Source organism: Carettochelys insculpta, chromosome 15, assembly GCF_033958435.1.
Source record: "Carettochelys insculpta isolate YL-2023 chromosome 15, ASM3395843v1, whole genome shotgun sequence".
Classification (NCBI taxonomy): Eukaryota; Metazoa; Chordata; order Testudines; family Carettochelyidae; genus Carettochelys; species Carettochelys insculpta.
The window spans coordinates 35,474,866-35,495,330 of NC_134151.1; the positions used below are offsets into that span (position 1 = coordinate 35,474,866).

General features: G+C 42.3%; 1 protein-coding gene across 1 annotated transcript in view; it reads right to left on the reverse strand.

Annotated features, from left to right (window-relative positions):
- Window positions 1-20,465, reverse strand: part of GEMIN5 (gem nuclear organelle associated protein 5) — a 45,034-nt gene that overhangs the window by 15,878 nt on the left and 8,691 nt on the right. Inside the window, exons 6-23 of the mRNA XM_075009300.1 lie at window positions 19,467-19,599; window positions 18,908-19,070; window positions 16,541-16,753; window positions 14,683-14,768; window positions 13,911-14,005; window positions 13,276-13,412; window positions 11,455-11,528; window positions 10,721-10,902; window positions 9,611-9,750; window positions 6,058-6,229; window positions 5,576-5,794; window positions 5,093-5,197; window positions 4,471-4,599; window positions 3,595-3,690; window positions 3,185-3,322; window positions 2,528-2,675; window positions 1,110-1,229; window positions 92-302 (exon numbers count right to left, since the gene is read on the reverse strand). Coding sequence (XP_074865401.1) covers window positions 92-302; window positions 1,110-1,229; window positions 2,528-2,675; window positions 3,185-3,322; window positions 3,595-3,690; window positions 4,471-4,599; window positions 5,093-5,197; window positions 5,576-5,794; window positions 6,058-6,229; window positions 9,611-9,750; window positions 10,721-10,902; window positions 11,455-11,528; window positions 13,276-13,412; window positions 13,911-14,005; window positions 14,683-14,768; window positions 16,541-16,753; window positions 18,908-19,070; window positions 19,467-19,599 — 2,561 coding nt within the window. The remainder of the gene's footprint in view (window positions 1-91; window positions 303-1,109; window positions 1,230-2,527; window positions 2,676-3,184; window positions 3,323-3,594; window positions 3,691-4,470; window positions 4,600-5,092; window positions 5,198-5,575; window positions 5,795-6,057; window positions 6,230-9,610; window positions 9,751-10,720; window positions 10,903-11,454; window positions 11,529-13,275; window positions 13,413-13,910; window positions 14,006-14,682; window positions 14,769-16,540; window positions 16,754-18,907; window positions 19,071-19,466; window positions 19,600-20,465) is intronic.

Below are 20,465 nucleotides of genomic sequence, written 5' to 3' on the forward strand. Positions count from 1 at the left end.
AATACTTATATGCTGTTACACAGGGCGAGTGGTTGCTAAGTGGGGTCTGTATCTGGAAGGAGCCTACTGCTATCATAAACAGCAAACTCACCATTAAGCTTTCCTGTTTTTGAAGAACTTCCTGTGCTCCCACCCAATTCCTGACAGACAGAAACTCCTGAGCACATCTGAAAGAAAATGATGTTGCCAGATCCTTTTCTCCAACTATGTGAGCTAGCTCCGCAGCCGTTTTAAGGGATGCTATGTCCCCTTTTTTTGCCAGAACTTTAACTGCATCATAGGGAGAGGCAGCCCCCAGGTAACTGAAGAGAGAGATGAAAACTAATTAGCAGCAGGTTAGCGTACATGTGTCATTTTCCCACTAGGTGTTGCAACAACCCCAGCCTGCACTGCAGGAGCAGCCTCTTTCCCACTTCATTCAGAGAACTGTTGTCATCTCTCTTTTTGAAAAGGCCTGTGACAAACAAGTAGTGGCTGAACTGGTGCAGGACTCCAAGGGAAAACCTGAAGTCAACGTCACCTGTAGATCTCTGTGTACTTCCAAGTGAAATGATGGATGGCATGCACACCAGGCATCATTTACATGGGAAATAACAGATTCCGTGGGAGGGAATTTAGACCTGCCCATTCCTATTTAGATAATACTTAGGGTGCTCAGACAGTAGGATAATGGAGTCTGTGTAAATACCCGAAAAGAGTTACAGTCATGAGAAATCATGGCCTGAGACACACTGGATTTATGGCTCATTACAACCATCTAACCCACTAACCATCTCTTTTGTCATATGACTGAGAAGTTATTAAATGGCCACTCCAGTTTGAATAATCTCATGCGTTAACTTCTTACGCTAAACAATCTGTTCTACCTTGTATTTAGCTGGAACACTCCTCGGTACCTTCCCCTGACCAGAAGAGCTCAGTGGAGCCTGAAAGCATCTTTTCACCAACAGAAGTTGGTCCAATTTTAAGATGGGGGCCTCCCCAATTCAACAGTCAGTTTCTCAAAAAATCTCAGCCATTATGTTAAGAAGAGCCTCTCATGGAGGCACTAGGAATGTTCTTCCTTTGTCCTATAGGCTCAGTGTTGTTCCCTTCCTGCCAGCACTTACCATTTGGCTGCTGTGGAATAATGACCATCCTTCTCCAATAATGCTGCCCAATTAGTGTAGAGATCCTTCAGGACTGGATCTTCTGGACGCAACCTGGCCTTGGCAATTACAATTGCTTCCCTGAAGCACAAAGGAGAAACTTGTTTGAGAATCCTGTTGAAAATATTACCTGGTTGCACACAAAAGACCACACACTTAGACCCATTCCTTCCACCACAGCAGTCTCCCTGGGGTTTCAAAAGGACACTGGTACAAGTATTTCAGGCCCAAGATTTAGGATAGAATTACTCACTAATTGAACTAATAGTTTGGTCCAGTTATGGGATTCCACTTTCACCGCAAATGACCTGATGCCCCTGAGAAAAATCAAAATCTGCTAACACACTTGGCTCGCTATGCAACACGGTGTGTCTAGGGAGAAAATGTATTTAAAATATGTACAGTAAACCTTGACTTAAGTGCTGGTTGCATTCCTATGCAACAGTGCCCAAGTCAAATTTTGCACTAGTTGAAGGGGGGTCAGAACCCCTGCCTGCTCCAACAGGAAGCCTGGTGCTCCACCTGCGGCTTCAGCCTCTGGCTCCCCCATGGGGGGAGAAGCCACATCACCACAGCTGTCGGTCCCCTGGCTCCCCCAGCTGGGGGAGTCAGGGGACAGACTGGTGGGATTTCTCAGCTTCCCCCAGCTGGGGGAGCAGGGTGGGCAGACAGCCACGGCAGCAAGGCTTCTCCCCGGCTTCTCCCAGCTGAGGGAAGCCAGGGGCTGGAGCAGAGCCAGTGGAGGAGTTGCACTCTGACCAGCCCCGAGGAACCCCAAGAGCACGTTTGCATATTTATGGAATGATGCGCAGCTAGGGTTTCCCTCCTATTTTGACTCACGTTAACCCAAGTTAAGCGCAAGTTGTAACTGCATATATGGTGGTTTACTGTATCATCAGCAGTAATGCTTATATTTACATTTACTTTCATTTCACTGCACGCTTTTTAGTTTTTAAAAAGGGATACCAATTTGAAATGCAGTAAATTGAAGTAATGAGTTAGCAGCTGTTGCATTGATAACTTGTCTCTGAATTCCCCTGCCCTCTAACATATGATAGTTTTGTCTATTTCTCCATTTTGCAAAATGTTTTCTCAGTCAATGTGCCAAAGACTGACAAATTCACAAAACAGAAATTAATATATATTTTCTCTAATTTCTTTCAGTTATAGTGATCTTAGGAATTACCTGTACAAGCAATAGTTAAATAAGTACAGACAGGAATCTGATTTTTAAGTTGATTAGTTCCTTTTACATACTCCTCTGCAGCACCTGAGAGTCAGATAGCACCAGGCTAGTACATCAGAGCCAAGAAGTGAAAGCAATGAATCAGACCCCTGCATTTACATTAGAAACAGTCAAAATGTTCCAGTGTAGTGACCTGTAAAAATTATTTGTTTTCAGCAGTTCCAGAGCCTCATACACTTTGTGAATGGAGAGGAGATGGGAGGCAGCCTTGACATATTGTTCTTGAAAACACAGCTGTTTTGCAAAAGCTTCTACTGTCCACACCCAGGCCCGATAGCCAGCTGCAATACAAAAAGTAGCACAGCCAAAGACAAGGAGTTACACTTAGGAAGGATTCCCTGTAAAACTGACTTCTGAAACGTGTGACTTCTACACATACCCCATTTTCTGTCTTAGTATGGCTCACTGTGCTGAATGGAGTCATTTATGCAGTGGGACAGGGAAAAGGTTTGGAAGTGACCAAGGGACTAGAGTACCAGGATCAGAACATAGAAGTTTATTTAAGCAAAAATCAAGTGACTGAAAGGACCATCCCATGTCAGAGGAGTATTTGTTTCTGTTCTGAGACGTCAATGATAGCCGTGTTTGGGAACCCAAAAGGAATCACTAGTTGTTCTTCTCTCCTCCTTCAACCCCAGAGGTGGTCTATGGGGATGCCTATCTGTTTCGTATCCAGGTATTATTAGCAATAGTGTTTCAGACAAGACTTGCTTCAGGTCCTGCACAGCCATCACTAAGATACCCTTAACAGCTTACCCCATTTGCTTGCATGGTCGCAGAACAAACATACCCATGGGTGAGATTGCTACCAGCTGGTCCGTCAGCTCGCCCCGCTCAGCAGCTGACTGGAGAATGCCCTTCATGTCTCCCTTCCACAACATGAGCTGCTGAAACAACTCTGAGTGCCCATTCTCCAAGTGGTTTTTTCCTGTTTGAAACAAACATACCCCTTGGTCGGCTCCCAGCTTGAGTGTACTAGAGTCACATGCCCAAAGAAAGTGAGTTCAGCGCTCAAGGGGTGCATTTTAGCAAGCACAGTGCCTTCATCCAGGCATTGTGTCTGTCCTGCTACTGCTCCTGCACCCTCATCTCAATGGGTGTTAAACTCACAAATTAAACAAGACTCATGTTTCTCTCCCTATGGAGAGGATAATGGAAACATGCAGACATAATTCAAACTAGATTCATTACTCCACATACCTTCCACCTCCATCATCCTGTACAGTGTAGCTCTATCTGTAAACATCCCCAGATGAACATGATCCTGAGTGCCTTGTGCCAAACCCTCATTTGGGCCTACCAGAAAAAAGGAGAGAGAATGTGGGCATGAAATCTATATGACAACCAGGGAATGGAGAAAGAGATCTTTAAATCCATTGTATAACTACATTCCACTTTACTTTTAAAAATATCTACGTAGCAGAAAGCTTCTGTTTCCTGTTGTGTATGGGAGAATCAGTTAGATATTTTGTACACACCACTTTTAGATCTGATATAAAGGACCATAAGATTGCAGTAAGCATATTTATCCAACTGTAAGTTCAGTTAGTACTTTTCTTTATGTCCTTTGCTTCTAAAGAAATCACTGAAGGAACACAGACATGTTCTCATACCCCAAGGAATAACCAAAATATATTAAAATCTGGAATATACCACAGACTAGACTGCTAAGAGGGAAAGCCAAAGTAAGGATTTTTCATGCCTATAGGCCTAAAGTTTTATCCCACTTGCTCTGTTTAGACCCCAGAACAGAACATGCTTGGTACCGGTCAGGGTATTCCGATCCCCCAGTTCCAAACAGCTGCCATAATGACAGGACAAGGAAGTATTACAGGAAAGGTAAAACAAGATTTGTTCACTCATGCCTATGTAATGGCTGATTTTCACAAGACAACATACCTAACGTCAATCTCTGAAAGCCATGTGTAGGTGCCTGGACAGGGATCCAGAAGCCCTGTTTTAGGTACATACTTGTGAAAAATCTTAGCCAAAACGCCTCTGGGGTGGTGTGAAGGAGATGCCTTAGCTCAATAGGAAGACAAAACTGCAGCTCTCAGTGCAACTTGTTTTCTGTACCTTTGGATCTTAGACACGTAGCTAGTATCAAGCAGTCTTGATGCAATTCATCTTTTGACCTCTGGTCCATAGATGTGCTGATAGGAAGAATAGCTCGAGGTTTTCTCCTCTTCGCAGAAGCATCAGGGACTGAAATGAAGTTAGTCACATTTTAGTCCCTGTTGCACATTTCCATCACTAGCCATTAAACATGGCTCACCCTCCCACAAAAAGAAACAAAACACACAATACATTGTAAGAGATGGAAACTTATGGTGCTATAGATGCTATGTCTGTTTAAGAGTTATAGGCATCTCTGTTAAGGTAATTCTCCCTTATGACTATGGATCACTATGCAAAAACCATAAGCTTTTCTAACTTACGGTTTATAGTGAAGATAGCAGCTGTAAGTACTTAGACATTCATATGCCACTCAAAACAGTCATTTTTTCCTGCTTGGCAGATTGGTTAAATCAAAAATAGTTTGAACTAACATGATAAAAACAGTTCCTAAAAGCTCTCTCTCTCAGACACTACTTAGCTCATGTATCATTACTATGGGAAGCTTCTCTCAATGTGTGGTGGCTGTCTGGTCCCTTAAACAAAACCTGTGCCATGACATTTGTGCATGAAATGTACTAACCTGGTTTCTCTTTAGGGTGATCCCTTCTCACAGGAGTGGTTTTATGGTTCGTGAAAGATTTTGGCAGGTCAGACACAGAACACGTCCTTTGGACCTCCTTGGAAACTGTAAGATGAAATGAAGGAAAGAAACAAGCAGCTATGGACAAATCCAAGACATTAAAAGATGCAGTCAAGGTTTAAGAGCAGTCAGTGTCTGGCTGAACATTTTTGTTTCCAGTACAAGTTTAACTTTTTGTACTTTGAAGGATTTACTGAAATCAGTGATTTTGAGAAATTATGCTAGAAGTTTGGCCAAAGGATGAACCAGCACCTGCCTAATTCCAGAGTCACTGGGAAAGGGCAGGAATGTGGCATAAAGTCATCCCCCTATTTATCAGCAGTACCAGGCAGGTCCAAGAATCTGGTCCATGACAATGATCTCAATTTAGAACTCCAGACTACTAAGCCTCTTAATTAAGAGAATCTTGGGACTGCTAATTACCTTCCAGACAGATCTTATCAGAAAACTCCTGCGATTCCTTCTCCACCTCATGGTCTGAGATTCCATTTTCATCTAATAAACTGTCAACAATCTCTCCTCCATTCACTGTGTTGCTCACATCCTGCTTTGCTGGAACCTTGCCCATTGGCTTTTTCTTCTTCTTAGCTTTGGGTTTGAGTTGTAAGCTCCTTTTTTTCTCCAGGTCTATGCTCTTTTTGCCTAGAAAAGATTGCAATAATTATGTCTATGGGAGAGAGCAATCTGCCCAGATACTAGCATATCACCTCTGGAAAGCAGAATTCCCATTTTGGCTACAACACTGGAGGTCTCATCTAATACTCAGCCTGAGGTTCTGCCTAACCACTAAAGGACAGTGTTGAATTTAGAGCTAACATTACCACGATTTAATTGCTGCTATTTCTGCAACCCACATCTGCCGCACCCCACCCCCCGGACAGAATCCTCTGTTCAGATATACTAACCTTGAGGGGGCCGGGTGTACTCCTGCTTTGAAGGTAGCCATTTATGAACACAAAAATCATCTGCTCCTGTATAAACTGAATCTGGATCCACTGGTGACCACTGAATGCACAGCAGCCGACCCCGGTGCCCTCGATAATTAAACAGAGGATCCTCCTTCAGAACATCCCACACCTGAAAACAAAAGTTTTTTTCATAGAAACCAAACAGCTAAACAAGTCTCGTAGTCCTCTAATGTTCTGCATTATCTTCATCCACCTCCAGCACCTTTACATTGAGAGGTCTCTAAAGCAGTGTACTGTAGTCTGTTTCAAGAACCAGTAACCCAAATCCAATATGTACACACAGATGCTGAATAGTCCCTTTTGTTGCAACAGATAACAACTGTACAGTTATGTAACATCTTTCATCCTGAAGATTCCAAAAGAGCCAATGAAGTAAGCCTGCGGATCTGTTCACCATTACTGAAATGCAGTCAGTCACTTAGAATTAACAGAGCAATTGCTAAGCACTGCCCAGAAACACTGTACCTCAAAATATCCATTAACAGATATGAAAAGACTCCCTGAATAAACCCTTGAGTTGAGTTCTCTAGTGGGATTAAATGACTGAGTTTAATGATTCAAAACACACTCATCTAATGAGTTTCAGTGTAAAAACTTATACAACCTTCAGACGACTGGATGGCAAATTCAGAGACCTCATTTGTTAGAGATATCACTCTCTTTCTCTAAGCAAAGCTTTGCAGATTTGAAACTGGATGGGCTGTCTACGCTACCTCCCTACTTTGAGGGGAGCACAGTAAGTAGGGTGTTGGCAGTTTATTAATGAAATACTGCAGTGCATATGCAGCACTTCATTAAGCAAATCCTGCCCCCCCCCCCCCCGCAACTCAAGTGTTAAACTGTGAAGTGCTGGCTCGCGTGTAGCCACGGTTCACCCTCTGGTACTTCAAAGTGCCCAGGGGACTTCGAAGTTGCCCAGGTACTTCGAAGTACTGGCGGGTAAGCTGCGGCTACACACGAGCTGGCACTTCAAAGTTTAACACTTTGGAAATGCCAAGGGGAAAGGGCGGCGGGGGGTGGGGAATTTGCTTAATGAAGTGCTGCATATACACAGCAGCACTTCATTAATAAACTCCCAACACCCTACTTACCATCCTCCCTTTGAAGTAGGGAGGTAGTGTACACAGCTGATGTGTTTTGAAATTTACATACAAAGCTTCTGTCATACACAATGCAAACTCACATACTGTGTAGATGAGCTTTCATGAGATAGCCATGGTCTGAAGAAGTGGGCCTATGATCTGAAGGACTGGCTCTATCCCACGAAAGCTCACCACCTAATAAATTATTTTTTTAGTCTGTAAAGTGCTACTGGACTGCTTCATTGTTTTGATAGTATATAGACTAACAGGGCTATCTCTCCGTTACCATGTAGACGATCAGACTACATGGCAAACATATTTAAAAAAAAATTATTTGAAACCCCATTACCTTGCTGCCAGGCAAGGAATCTGTCTGTTGAAAGATGTAATCACCTATGTCTAAATCAGAATGTGTGTGTTGGCGTTTTCTCTACAAACCCAAAAATTTAGTGAATACGAGATTATGTTCAAATATGGTACTCTAAAATAGGAATATCTGTAAGCAAAATTTTTGTTCGTCACATGGGCACTTAAAATTTTTTAGTTGATCTTTAAGCCATTGTGATGGTTATTTTCTTATTGCAGAATTGACACAGCGTGAATACTTTCTGAAGAGTTAGCTGTGCAGTACTGGTCAATAAGACGACAGTGCTGAGTTCTCATTTCCACTGCATAACTTCTACAAAGCTGGTTTGGAACTATCCAATGAACATTTTTTCCCCACTGGAAAGTGCAATTCCCATTTAGTTAATTAACATTTCTCATGACAAAAACAAACAGGTCTTGCCAGAAATGTTTGAAAATTTAAACATAATATTTCATTTGGGGTTGACAGAAACAAAAAAAAAAAAATTGGTTTAACTTTGACATTTAACATGAATTGACAGCAGTCTCCCCTCTGGCTGAACTGCCATGATGCATTATGGGAGATATACTTCAGCCAGGCAGTGCACCAAAGATGAGCTAAGTGCATAAGGCATTGGAACTATAATTCCCCAAAAGACACAACAGCAGCTCACGAAAACAAGATTAATATTGATTCAAGCCAAACATAAATGTTTCAGTTTGGTTTAACATATTGAACTGAAATATTCTGATTGTGGAGTATTGAATTTTCTAGTTTCTACATTTCCCAGCCAGCATCATTAGAACTCTTCACTTCATTAAAAATTTTGGTATTTTCACTTTTTGTCTCAGCTTACAAAGAATACAAAATGTTAAAATATCGGTATTTCTTGTGGAATGGAAATTCCAATTGTCAATCAGTTCTATTCTTTCCTCAATGTTCAGTGCAGTTCTCTGCATTTTCATTTTACACAAATATTTCAGTGCCAGACACATAGTCAGGAAGTCCCTACTATCTTTACTGTTTCACTTTCTCCTGCAGCGAAACACAAACATACTGTGTTTACACTTAAATTCCTCTTTCGAAAGGAGGCATGCAAATAAGGGAAATCAAAATGCAAATGACATGCACATTTACATATCCGGTGCCTCATTTGCGTATTGTTTCAAAAGAACATGCAAATGAGGTACCAGATACATAAATCTGTGCCTCATTTGCATTTTCCATTTCTTTCATTTGCACGCCTCTTTCGAAAGAGGAATGCGATTATGGACACAGGCACTGAGTCAGACCAATGGTTCCTTTAACTCAGTATCCAACAGTTTTTGGTGCCTGATGCTCTAGAGAAAACAGAAAAAAACCCCAACAAGTAGCAAGTGATTCATTCCCTATCATCCAGTCCGAGTTCCTCACAATCATAAGTTAGGGATGTCCAGACTGCAGGTTTGCATCCAGGACCATATCTTAGCCAACAGCCATTGATGGACCTATCCCCAATGAATATATTTAATTCTCTTTTGAACCCCCTTTAAGTTTTATTCTTCACAACATCCTCTGGCAACAAAGTCCACAGGTTGACTCTGAACCGTGTGAAGAAATACTTAATGTTTGTTTCAAACCTGCAACCTATTAGTTTTTTTTCATTGGGTGACCACGGTCTGTGTGTTATGGGAAGGGGTAAATAACGCTTCCATATTTACTCTCTCCACAACATTCACCTCTGGTGCTGCTAAAGAAGCAAAGGAGTCTATCAATTCACCATTTTACCCTGCAGACTCCTGCATTCCCACCAGCTACACTTACAGTAATGGCATCATCTCATTCTGTAAAAGCAGGAGGTGGCTACAGTTTGGAAATGGATATTGATAAAAATAATTGGGGAAAAAATCATGCTGTTCTTTTAGGCAGATTTCTATTACAGAGAAATTTTCAATTTTACTATTTATCTGGCAAAGCAGTCATTCCTACATCCTCTGTTGTCAACTCTGTTTAAAAAAAAATTGCAATGGAAGGACGATTTAAAGGCAAAAGAAATGTAGTAATACATGCCCCCCAACCATACCTGTGCTGTGCCATCATAGCAAGCAGATGCTAATCTCCCCTCATGGTGTGGGCTCCAAGCCAGACTGGTGATTTTAGCTGTGTGCCCCACCAGAGTACGAAAGGGCTCTGTTATCGTCACAGGAGTTTTTGAAGAGCTCTCTGAAAACAAGCAATGGAGGTCAGACAAGGCTGGGAGGACAAGTTGCTCCAATGGAACAGAACTTGTCATATTAGGCCACATTAGCAGTTGGCAAGGAACCCTGGGGCATTCCTTTCTCTGTCTGAGCAAAACAGTAGACTAAACTGCACATATATATGTAGGTGGACTGTTGCACGTGCACTTGTACCCTGTGTACTGAAAGCGTGGTTTATTGTGTCCAACCATGCAATTTATACCTTATGCAGCATGCCATCTTATTAGCTAGTTTTATTTATTTATTATTTATTCTTACCTCAGTCAAGAGTTTTGAGAAAGGGTGCACACAAAGGACTTTTCTAAGCAAAATAAAGTTGCCTACCATTGCTTGCATCTGTAATATATGATCACACTAAATCACTTGTTCCCCTCTTTGGGATTCTCTGCATATCGCATCTGAAGTTTTTCCTCACACTACATACACATTGAAAATTCACAGCACTGTGAAATATGCAAACTCTTTTTAAGCTGACATTTTACAATTTGATATTTCTCTACACCTCCCACCCCCCCACATTTCAAGACATGAGCAACAGGCAACTTTTTCTGACAACTGAAACAAGCGAGCCCTCCTACTATCAGAAGAGTGTACTGCTTCACATTGGAGCCTTGTTGCTAACTCCCTAATTCTGCTCTTTGGATAGGACACCCCATGAGATATAAGATGCTTCTCTACATCCAGGGGTTGTGCATGCAACCCTTGTCAACAGTTCCAAGCCCTGCTGTTTGGGGAAGCCAACATAGGAATGGTACCCAAAACAATTATTTTTCAAAGGGTGAGGAAAAGGACGAAAACAATCAACCCTGAAGAGCCAAGATGTGAAACACAGTAACAAAGCCCCCCAAGAGTGTAAGGAAAACAAAATACTGAATTGGGAGGTGGGGGGGAAATCACTTCCTGTAATATCCGAAAGTATCAGCTCCGGCAGTTACCTATGACACTCTTTAGGTTATGCACATAAATGATGGCATTGATCGAGCCTGATGCTACCATGTAACTCAGCTCTGGCTGGGTCCCGTGCTCATGATGCCAGCGAATAGCATTAATCAATTTGTGATGTTGCTGGATAGTGCAGAGCAGTTTCAAGTTAGGAGCCTGAAATATTTCAATTGATCTGAAATTAAAAAAAATAACAACACACCTGAGAATTTTACAGGTTAGTGAAAACTGGGATTTGCTAAAGGATATCTGTCTGAACCCTAACCCGAGTATTCTGTTTTATTATTGCACATTAACAGGGTATAATGAAAAAATGTGGGTTGCAGTGGTTCAAGAAATTGATGAGATTTTCACCTCCATAAAGTTGGTTGAAATCCTGTTTTACCTCACAGGTAAAAAAATAGGCATCTTAAGTTTTATTGGTCACTTGTAGACAACAGCAGCATGATGAGTTATGTGCACTCATGAAAGGCCCAAGTCTGTGATGGTTAAGATTACCACCAGTCAGGACTGAGGTGCATTGGCAATGCCATGTTGTAAGTACCCATCTCCGGGAAAACTGTTCATTGACATGAGAACAAGAAATTCCTCCTCCCTCAAACACCCTGACAGGGCTGAAGGTCAGATAAATCGGAACAGTCATTATGCTAATTCTAGATGAATTCCCTTGATCAGCTGTTGACTGCATATGACATTAGCATTAACCTAGATTTTAAAGAAAACATACCCATCTTCATTACCGAGAGCCAAGATTTTGCCATCTGGTTTCCAGCTGATCTCAGTGCGTGCAGGTAATTTGTGCTAACAAAAGAAAATGTACCAAAGGGTGGGGAACAAAAAAAACAAAAAACTGTTAGCAGTAACTACTGCAAACTTTAAACACTTTCCTTTCATAAATGCAAGAGAATTAAAGCAGTAAACAGACTAGGAGTTTGCAATTAGAAAAAGACAAAGTGTGTAAAAAGACTGACTGAATTCCAGAGCACATTGTGTAACCAGAGGCTATGTCTACATTAGACAAAGAAGTCGACCACTGATACACAATTTTAGCTACATCAATTGCATAACTAAAATTTATCTGTGGTCGACTTCCATGTTTGTCCACAGGGCAGAAAGTTGACCTTTCTTATTCCTTGCCTCTCACAAGGAGTGCAGGGATCGACATGCGTGAAATGAAACCCTGGAAGATAAACCCTGAGTGGGTCAATCTTCCACTGTAGTGTGGCTCTAGAGATGCATGGGTGAGTGATTACAAAACAAATTCTATTTACAGCAGGACTAACTACAGTAGGAAAGGGTAACTTGGGGTTATAAAAACCTCAGAGGAATTTTCTCTGGGAGCCCATGGGATCTGGGCACCTAACCCCATTGAAAGTCACAGCCTTTGTGAACAAACTCATAACTTCTATTTTGAACTGATGAAGAATTTACCTATCTACAATTCATCCCACCCTTACCTACATCATTGGCAATTTTCAATGTAAGACACTTGTTGTTAGACATGGATTTCCCTTATTTTATCTCTGAGGATTTTGGTCAGAAACACTCAACCAGAACCTCAAAATGACGTGTGTCGCCAAAGCTCAAAGCAGTCAATGGAGCTCTGCTGATTTCTATTCGGGTGGACTAGCCCACTGTGTTTAATTCTTTGATTTGCCAAGGCATGATTAACCAATCTTCTTCCCAAGTCTGATCACAGCTTACTGTGCTCCAGCTGCAGAACAGTTTGAGATGGACTTCTCCGTAGCACTTAGTAACTTTCTACCAACAGCATTTCACTACTTAATTTTTTTTTTGAATGAACTGCACCCAAAGGTAATGATCTAATATGTGCAACATTCTGGGTTTAGGACTAGGAGCACGTTGAGTTCTCAGGTGGCTGACCTATATTCATTCTTTATGTGATCTCACCTAAGATTTTCAGATGTTAAAACCCTAATTGCCATTTGCGCCTCTGCAAACCTTTTCCTCAGTGTACAAGGAAGTCGAATGCAAAAATGAGACGTAGGTGTGGCCTGAGTACGGGACCTAGAATTAAAACCTTCTGGTTTTAACCCCAGTGCTGGGCTTCAATTGTTTTGCCTTTGTTTCCTCACCTGTAGAATGGTGCCAAGGATACCTGTGTGCTAGCTTCACAGGGGCATTGGGATATTAATTAAAAACCACAAGTGCTTTGAAGATGAAAAGAGCTATAAGAACAAGCATTAGTTTTACAGCAAGCCCAGAACTTCTCTGAAAATAAGATACATTTAATTTCAGATGAATGTTCTCAGGTAAATAAACTACAAAAATCAGAAAAGCAATTGGTGTCAGCTTTATTGCCAGAGAACTGCAGTTTTACCTTAATAAAAACACTCCTTCAAGGAGAAAATATGTATTTAGCTGCTTTAAATGTCTCTGAAGTACATGTAGGAAGATTGAAGATTTCAGATGCTTTATTTCATTTGCTATAGGCTCATTAGCATGACAGAAATGGAAAATCAGAAGGAACGAATGTTACCATGCAAGTCATTTGTATTCTATGACCCATAAAAAAAATTATGCTCACCTTGACTGAGTTAGTGTCTCGGATGACTTTATTGATGTCATTTGCTTCTTCGCTAAGCTTCCAAGGGTTGTGTTGTAAGACAATACCTTCTCCTGCGCAGCTGTACAATGTTACAGAGGGCCTGTCACCATCACCTCCTGTACAACACACATAAAAGCTAAATACAACCTTGTCCTACACAAGCCTCAATGCTCCCAGCAAAAACACAACCTCTGATTTACAGAGTCACATGTGGTTTGGTAGTAAGAGACTCTCCAGCTACAAACCATTAAAAGGGCCACCTTTAATACTAAAAGTACCCTCCTTCTAACACACTGACTGTCCCTGGGTATCTACTTGCTGGCTCTGAGAAAAATTAGGAGCTTATTTGATGAATATCAACTCAGTTGTTCTTCCAGCTCAGGTGATTCAAGTTGGCAGGAACAGGTCCCAGATTTGATCCTCAATAACAACTGCAGAGTCTATGTGCATATGCCACTATTGGTTCATTCTTGAGAATTAATCCATTAAAAAGTCTCCAACATACCCAATGTACACCCACTCAGCAGGAGGACTGACGTACTATCTCCACAGTAGCCACATCCTCTGCAAGTATAAAGACTATTCCTTTGCTATAGTATTGTTCCAAAACTCACCAAAAGAGAGCGGGGGAGTCGGAGGTCCCCAGGCTAACGTGTATACAGTCTTCTTGTGATAGGAGCTGGAGATCTGAGGCGGCTTATTTTTGATGCTGGACAGGGAGAGGAGCAGGGAAAAGCAAAACAAATCAGATGCCAGAGAGGTGGACTGAACATCCCCAGAGACCTCTCTGATACACAGAAAGCTCAAAGCCCAATGGCCATGGGTGAAAATTGAGAAGCACCAATTCAATAGGCCAAAAACCAGAAAGGCACGCACAGCACAGCTCACAATTGCATCCTCTGGTATGCTACTTGCTACAGTCAAAATTATAGCAGGACTTTTCTATGAGTCAAAAAATTAGCACTCTCATAGCTCCCTGGAAAGTTCTTCTGGCTGAAATTTGCTATGCCGGAGCTCCACAGTTATGTAATATTTGGTTGGGCTATTGGAGCTACTCTGCAAAGCAGATGGACACCCCCCAAATCCAGCAAATGATGACCTCTGGCTACATGCAATTTAATCCTCCTCTCTGAGCAACAGGCTGCCTAACCAAAAGGACACAGCATCAGAGAAGAATGGCAATGTAAGTAAAGTGGGTAAGGCGCTGACAGTGATGCTGGTGATCTTTGCTTAATGCTTTTGAATGAATGCAATGGAAAATCATTAGAAGCATCAGAATAAGAAGTTAAAGTGTCACATCAAACTGCCATGTACTTAAGGTTTCATTATTCCCATTATTAAAGTTTTTTCATCAAAACACCATCAACATGAAAACAAGTTTCGTACTTGCTGGAGTAGGTGTCGTACACGCCAACCTTTCCATCATCTGTTCCAAAGGCTAAGCAGCCTTCTTTAGATGGATGCCAGGATAACTGCATGAAAAACAGTAATAAAAAGGTCAACCAACCAACCATCCATACAGGCACATAGCTAATTCTGATTGCCAGTGCAATTTTGCCAGGGATTAACTAAGGGCGGGGGGGAGGAAACTTGAAATTGGTAAACTAGTATTGTCCTTAGTAGGTAAGCCCCTTGCTACAAAGCCCACCAGCTAGACACTTCAGTTGATCCACTGTTTAGAATATTCAAGGCTTCATCACCAGTTATTGTGGGTCAAAAGAAACAGAACCGGAGGCGTGGCAAAAGCAGTTTCTACTGAAAACAGCTACCATCATCTTGTTATGAGTGACTAACACTTGCACAGAGCAGGTACCTTTTACTAAGATATGGTTGAACTATACATGCTATCACATGTGCCTTCAAAGCAGAATGACAAAGGAAAACCTGGAGACAGAACTGGAAGATGAGAATGGGAAAAACTGGCCAGAAATATTATGCTATATAAATGGACCTTCGACTGTTTTTCCCTACATGTCACACAGGCAAACTGTGCCTGCATCAGAGTCAGGAATTCTGTGCTGCCTGCAAATGAGTCCAATACATGTGAGAACATCAACAATATACTCACCTTAGGTGAGTATTAACTGGATAAAACACTTTCCAGACGGGAGGCATAAATGAGTAAGTGTGACAGATATGGGCAATTTAGGACAATCAACTTGAAAGACCATATTACATTGATTATTATTATTGTGGGCCAAGATTGTATGTAACCTCTTGTTGGGCAATGTGACAGATGAGACACCTGGGAGTTCAAAAGCCTACACTGAAAATGAAACAGATAAATATGGACTTTTGGGATAGTAAGTGTGAAGCAGATTTCCTGAGGATTCACCATGGAGATATTAACGAAAATTCCGCAACTCGGGTTATGCAAAAATCCAGTCTTTTGAAGCTATAACCCAAGAAGAGGGGCATTATCTGCTGATTAGCTGCTACAGGCCAAGAAATATATAAAGAAGTGGCTGATCTGCCCTGCCTCTGCCCTGGTTCTCGATTTAAGATACTTGAACTCATAACCATGGAGCAAACCCATTGGTGGGTTTTGATGGACTAACACCTACCAGAACCTGAGGTTAAGACCAAACCAAACCAAACCAAACCAAACCATATAATTGGAGATACACATCTGCTAGAACTGGAAGGGACCTTGTGAGGCCATCTAGTCTAGGCCCCTACCCTCTTGGCAGGACCAAGCACCATCTCTGACATCTATTTGCCCCAATCCCTAAATGGCCACCTCAGCAATTGAACTCACAACCCTGGGTTTAGCAGGCCAATACTCAAACCACTGTGCTATTTCCCAGGTTGTAGCTAAGGATAACCTCTTGCAAGCTTTCTAGCCCCACACACACACAGGTCCTTTTATTGTTGAAATATGTTTCTCTGTAACAGCTTTTACCTTGCCAATAAACATGCTCAATTGCGGGATAGCTAATAACTGCAGGCCACATAATGGTCAGAACGCTCAGGAACAAACAAAAGCCTACATACTACTCTTTCTGTGCTGTCTAGCTTACTAGGGATAACACAATGGAGGCAGGGAGCTAGGCAGCCTTAAAATCCCTGATCAGGAGGAAATAAGATGTGGGTCTCTGCTCGAGAGAGGTGGTAGGTCAGGCCAGGAAGTGTAAAGCAGGTGTCCTTGCTGGACCGCGCACGGAGACTATCGGTGCAACTCCCCATCAGTGACAAACAGTAAAGCACAAAACGCAAGAGAAAAGTGAACGGGAAATCTACTCACAGCTGTGACCTTGGACTTGATGCCCTGCCAGAATGTTTTCACATCGTAAGTATTGCTCATAGACAATGTGTTCCACACTCGGATCATGCTGTCCCCAACACCTATGGCAAGACAGCCTGTGTCCACAGGGGAGAAGGCCAGGCTATAAACAAAGCCCCCGAGAGAGGGCAGAGTCCAACAGCAATCTAATGTTGTCAGGTCCCAGCACTTTACCTGGAGAAAGTTGGGAAACAAAACAGTGAAGGTGTAGTAACATAATGGCAATGAAAAGAACATGAGCAAGACATGCTGAAAAGATTAAATTCCAGACTTGATAAAGAATGTCTGGTTTCCCCGCCCAAGGATCACACAACATATGCACATCTCTGTATCATGTGGGAGAACGGCACACTCATTAAAAGGTAAGAGAGGAAGCCGTGCTAGTTTGTACACTATCAAAACAAAAGTAGCACTTTAAAGACTAGCAAAATAGTTTATTAGGTGAGCTTTCGTGGGACAGACCCACTTCTTCAGACCGTAGCCAGACCAGAACAGACTCAATATTTAAGGCACAGAGAACCAAAAACAGTAAGCAAGGAGGACAAATCAGAAAAAGATAATCAAGGTGAGCAAATCAGAGAGTGGAGGGGTGGGGGGTCAAGAATTAGATTGAGCCAAGTATGCAGATGAGCCCCTATAGTGACTCAGAAATTTCCCATCACGATTTAAACCATGTGTTAATGTGCTGAATTTGAATATAAAAGCCAGCTTGGCTGTTTCCCTTTCCAGAATGGTGCGATAATTCTTCTTCAGTAACACACATACCTTGAGGTCATTGACAGAATGCCCCATTCCATTAAAATGTTGACTAACTGGTTTGTGGATCTGGAGTGTTTTGATGTCTGTTTTGTACCCATTGACCCCTTGTCTAAGGGAGTTAGAAGTCTGTCCAATATACAAAGCATCTGGGCATCGTTGGCACATGGCGGCACATATGATGTTAGTAGAGGAGCATGAGAAAGTGGCCGTGATTCTGAGAGTAACCTGGTTAGGTCCAGTGATGGTATTTCCAAGGAAGATATGTGGACAAAGCTGGCAGCGGGCTTTGTTGCAGGGAAAGGTTCCAGGACTGGTATTCCTGGGGTATAGACTGTGGCTGTTAGTGAGGATCCTCATGAGGTTGGGAGGTTGTCTGTAGGAGAGAACAAGCATGTCACCCAGGGCCTTCTGGAATGTGGCATCCTGATTAAGGATAGGCTGTAGGTCTTTAATAATTCGTTGCAGTGGTCTGAGTTGGGGGCTGTAGGTGATGACCAGTGGTGTTCTGTTCTTGGCTTTTTTGGGCCAATCTTGGAATAGCTGGTCTCTGGGTGTTCGTCTGGCCCTGTCGATTTTTTTACTTCTCCTGGTGGGTAATTCAGGTTTATGAATATTTGGTAAAGTTCTTGTAGTTTTTGGTCTCTGTCAGTTGGATCAGAGCAAATGTGATTGTACCTAAGAGCTTGACTGTAAACAATGGATCTAGTCACGTGTGCAGGATGGAAACTAGAAGGGTGTAGATAAGTATAGCGATCAGTAGGTTTTCGGTACAGTGTGGTACCAAATCGTGATGGGAACTTTCTGAGTCACTATAGGGGCTCATCTGCATACTTGGCTCAATCTACTTCTTGACCCTCCCCCCAACCCCTCCACTCTCTGATTTGCTCACCTTGATTATCTTTTTCTGATTTGTCCTCCTTGCTTACTGTTTTTGGTTCTCTGTGCCTTAAATATTGAATCTGTTCTGGTCTGGCTACGGTCTGAAGAAGTGGGTCTGTCCCACGAAAGCTCACCTAATAAACCATTTTGCTAGTCTTTGAAGTGCTACTTGACTGCTTTTTGTTTCATTAAAAGGTGAGTAGGCCACATGGATAAATTCACTCATTGTATGGTCCTTCTCCAAAAATTATTTTAACTCCTTTAAGAAAGGCGCACATCAAAACTGCATTTTAAAATGACCTAGGCTTGATAAGCCACATATTACAGAACTAACATATGTGAATTTAACAGGGAAACCGGGTTTTGGTAAAACAAAGAGAGCAATATATTAGTTAAACCCGTGAACCCCAAGTGGAGCATACGTCATACACAAGGCTCCTCCACCTGGTTCTATCTTGGGCAATGGTTACTTAATAAAAAGAAATGGACATGTGTCACTGTTAAACATTTCTCCCTCAAGCCCAGAAGAGGGAAAGTTGTTGTAATAAAAGTCCAAGTTCATAAATCAATATATACAACCTGCTCCAGCTCAGCCAATTCTCAGGAGCAGAATTTGGGATATTTGGGTTTAGCTTAAGTGAATGGCCTCAGATATTGCTGTACTACGGCAAGAGGAGAAGTTGTTCTTACATCCCTGTCCATCGAAATGGAAAGCAGAAGCTGTCTCTCATGTGCCCGCACTGAACACAAATTGAACACAATCCTTGTGTGATTTTGCCCTTCTGAAGATGATCCCAGAAGCGTCCACTTGCGTTTCCCAGATTGGCTCAAATCCCACAGCAGCAGTTCTCCTCTGTGAAAGAAAAAGTGCACACTCTATTTTCCCTCTGCACAAGGAAGAGCTGTATACACACATATACACCTACCAACTCATGTCAAATCAAAGTCAGGGTGGGTCATATGGCTTTCTCCCTCAGGGATGTGATGGACAAACACCTTCAGTATCATTAACAGTGATATATAGAGTAAGATCCTTGGACAAGTCCCTGGAAATGGACGTTGCAGTCTTATAAAAGTTAACCCCATGCAATAAAGCTAAAATCCTGTCCCTGTACTAATTCCAATATCAGAGGTGTCTTTTTAACCCCAGCACAGAGGGGGCAGGGTTTCCTACTCAATGCTTTTTTCTGGCTAGTAACTAGAACATTCAAATCTGTAGAACATGTCCTAGCTAGTAAATTCTGCTCACCCAAAGCAGCTGGATACAATCTCTGTAGGATGGCCACAAGGCCAGTGAACAGTAAGCCAAATGCGCTCTTTAACAGCAGGGTCAGCACCTCCACTTCTTCTCTTCAATGTGGGCAACTTCAAGGTGATCATCCCTACAGAACCAAGAGATCAGTTAGAACCTGGCCACTCTGCACAAGACAGTCCTATGAGAAGCTGATGGTCAGATGATAACATGAAGCCTCAGACTAATGCCTCAAGTGCATTCCCATGGGTCCTTTCAACTAGTTTTTAAACAATTTCACAGCATGCCAGTGTTCACCCTGTTGCTTTCAAAATCTACAATGTACTGTGAGGGGTCATCAGAAAGGAGTCCTCCGCACTTCAGATTTAATTCTTGGAATCCCTCAACGATGGTCAGAGCCACCATTCCCGAGAACTGGTCAATACTTTGCTTCCAGTAAAACCGGTTCTGTGGTGTGGTGAAGGGTCTCCCTTCCACCTCTTGCTCCAGCCTAGGGAAGTAAGTATCTAGGCTGGCAATAAAAAGTGGGGATTTGGCACACTAGCAGTGCAGCATATTATAGCAAAATGGGGCCCTCACAATATTGGAACATCTGGACACTATTAACATGTATATTTATTCCTCATACACTGACATTACACTCATCCCTCACTATACAAGCACCATTGGTTCTCAACTTTCTGCTCATAGGCGAAAACTCGTAAGAGGGACATTAAATTACCATTAAAATACATGTAAAAGTATCTGATTGGTTCCTAGTGCTCCAAACTCAACGAAGGAGTGGCAGCAGGTGGCACTGCTTTGGAAAGTTAAGTGAAACTTGGGTTTGGCCGGGGGAGGGGGTGTTGTTTGGAGAGGGTTAAAGGCTGGGGGCAGTTTGGGGCCATGAGTGGGAGAGAAGGTTAAAACCTGAAGGCAGCTCCAGTGGAGGAGGTGGTGGCTTGTTCCTCCCAGCTACAGCAGAAGTGGGGCAGGGGGTGAAGCAGGCAGGGAGGT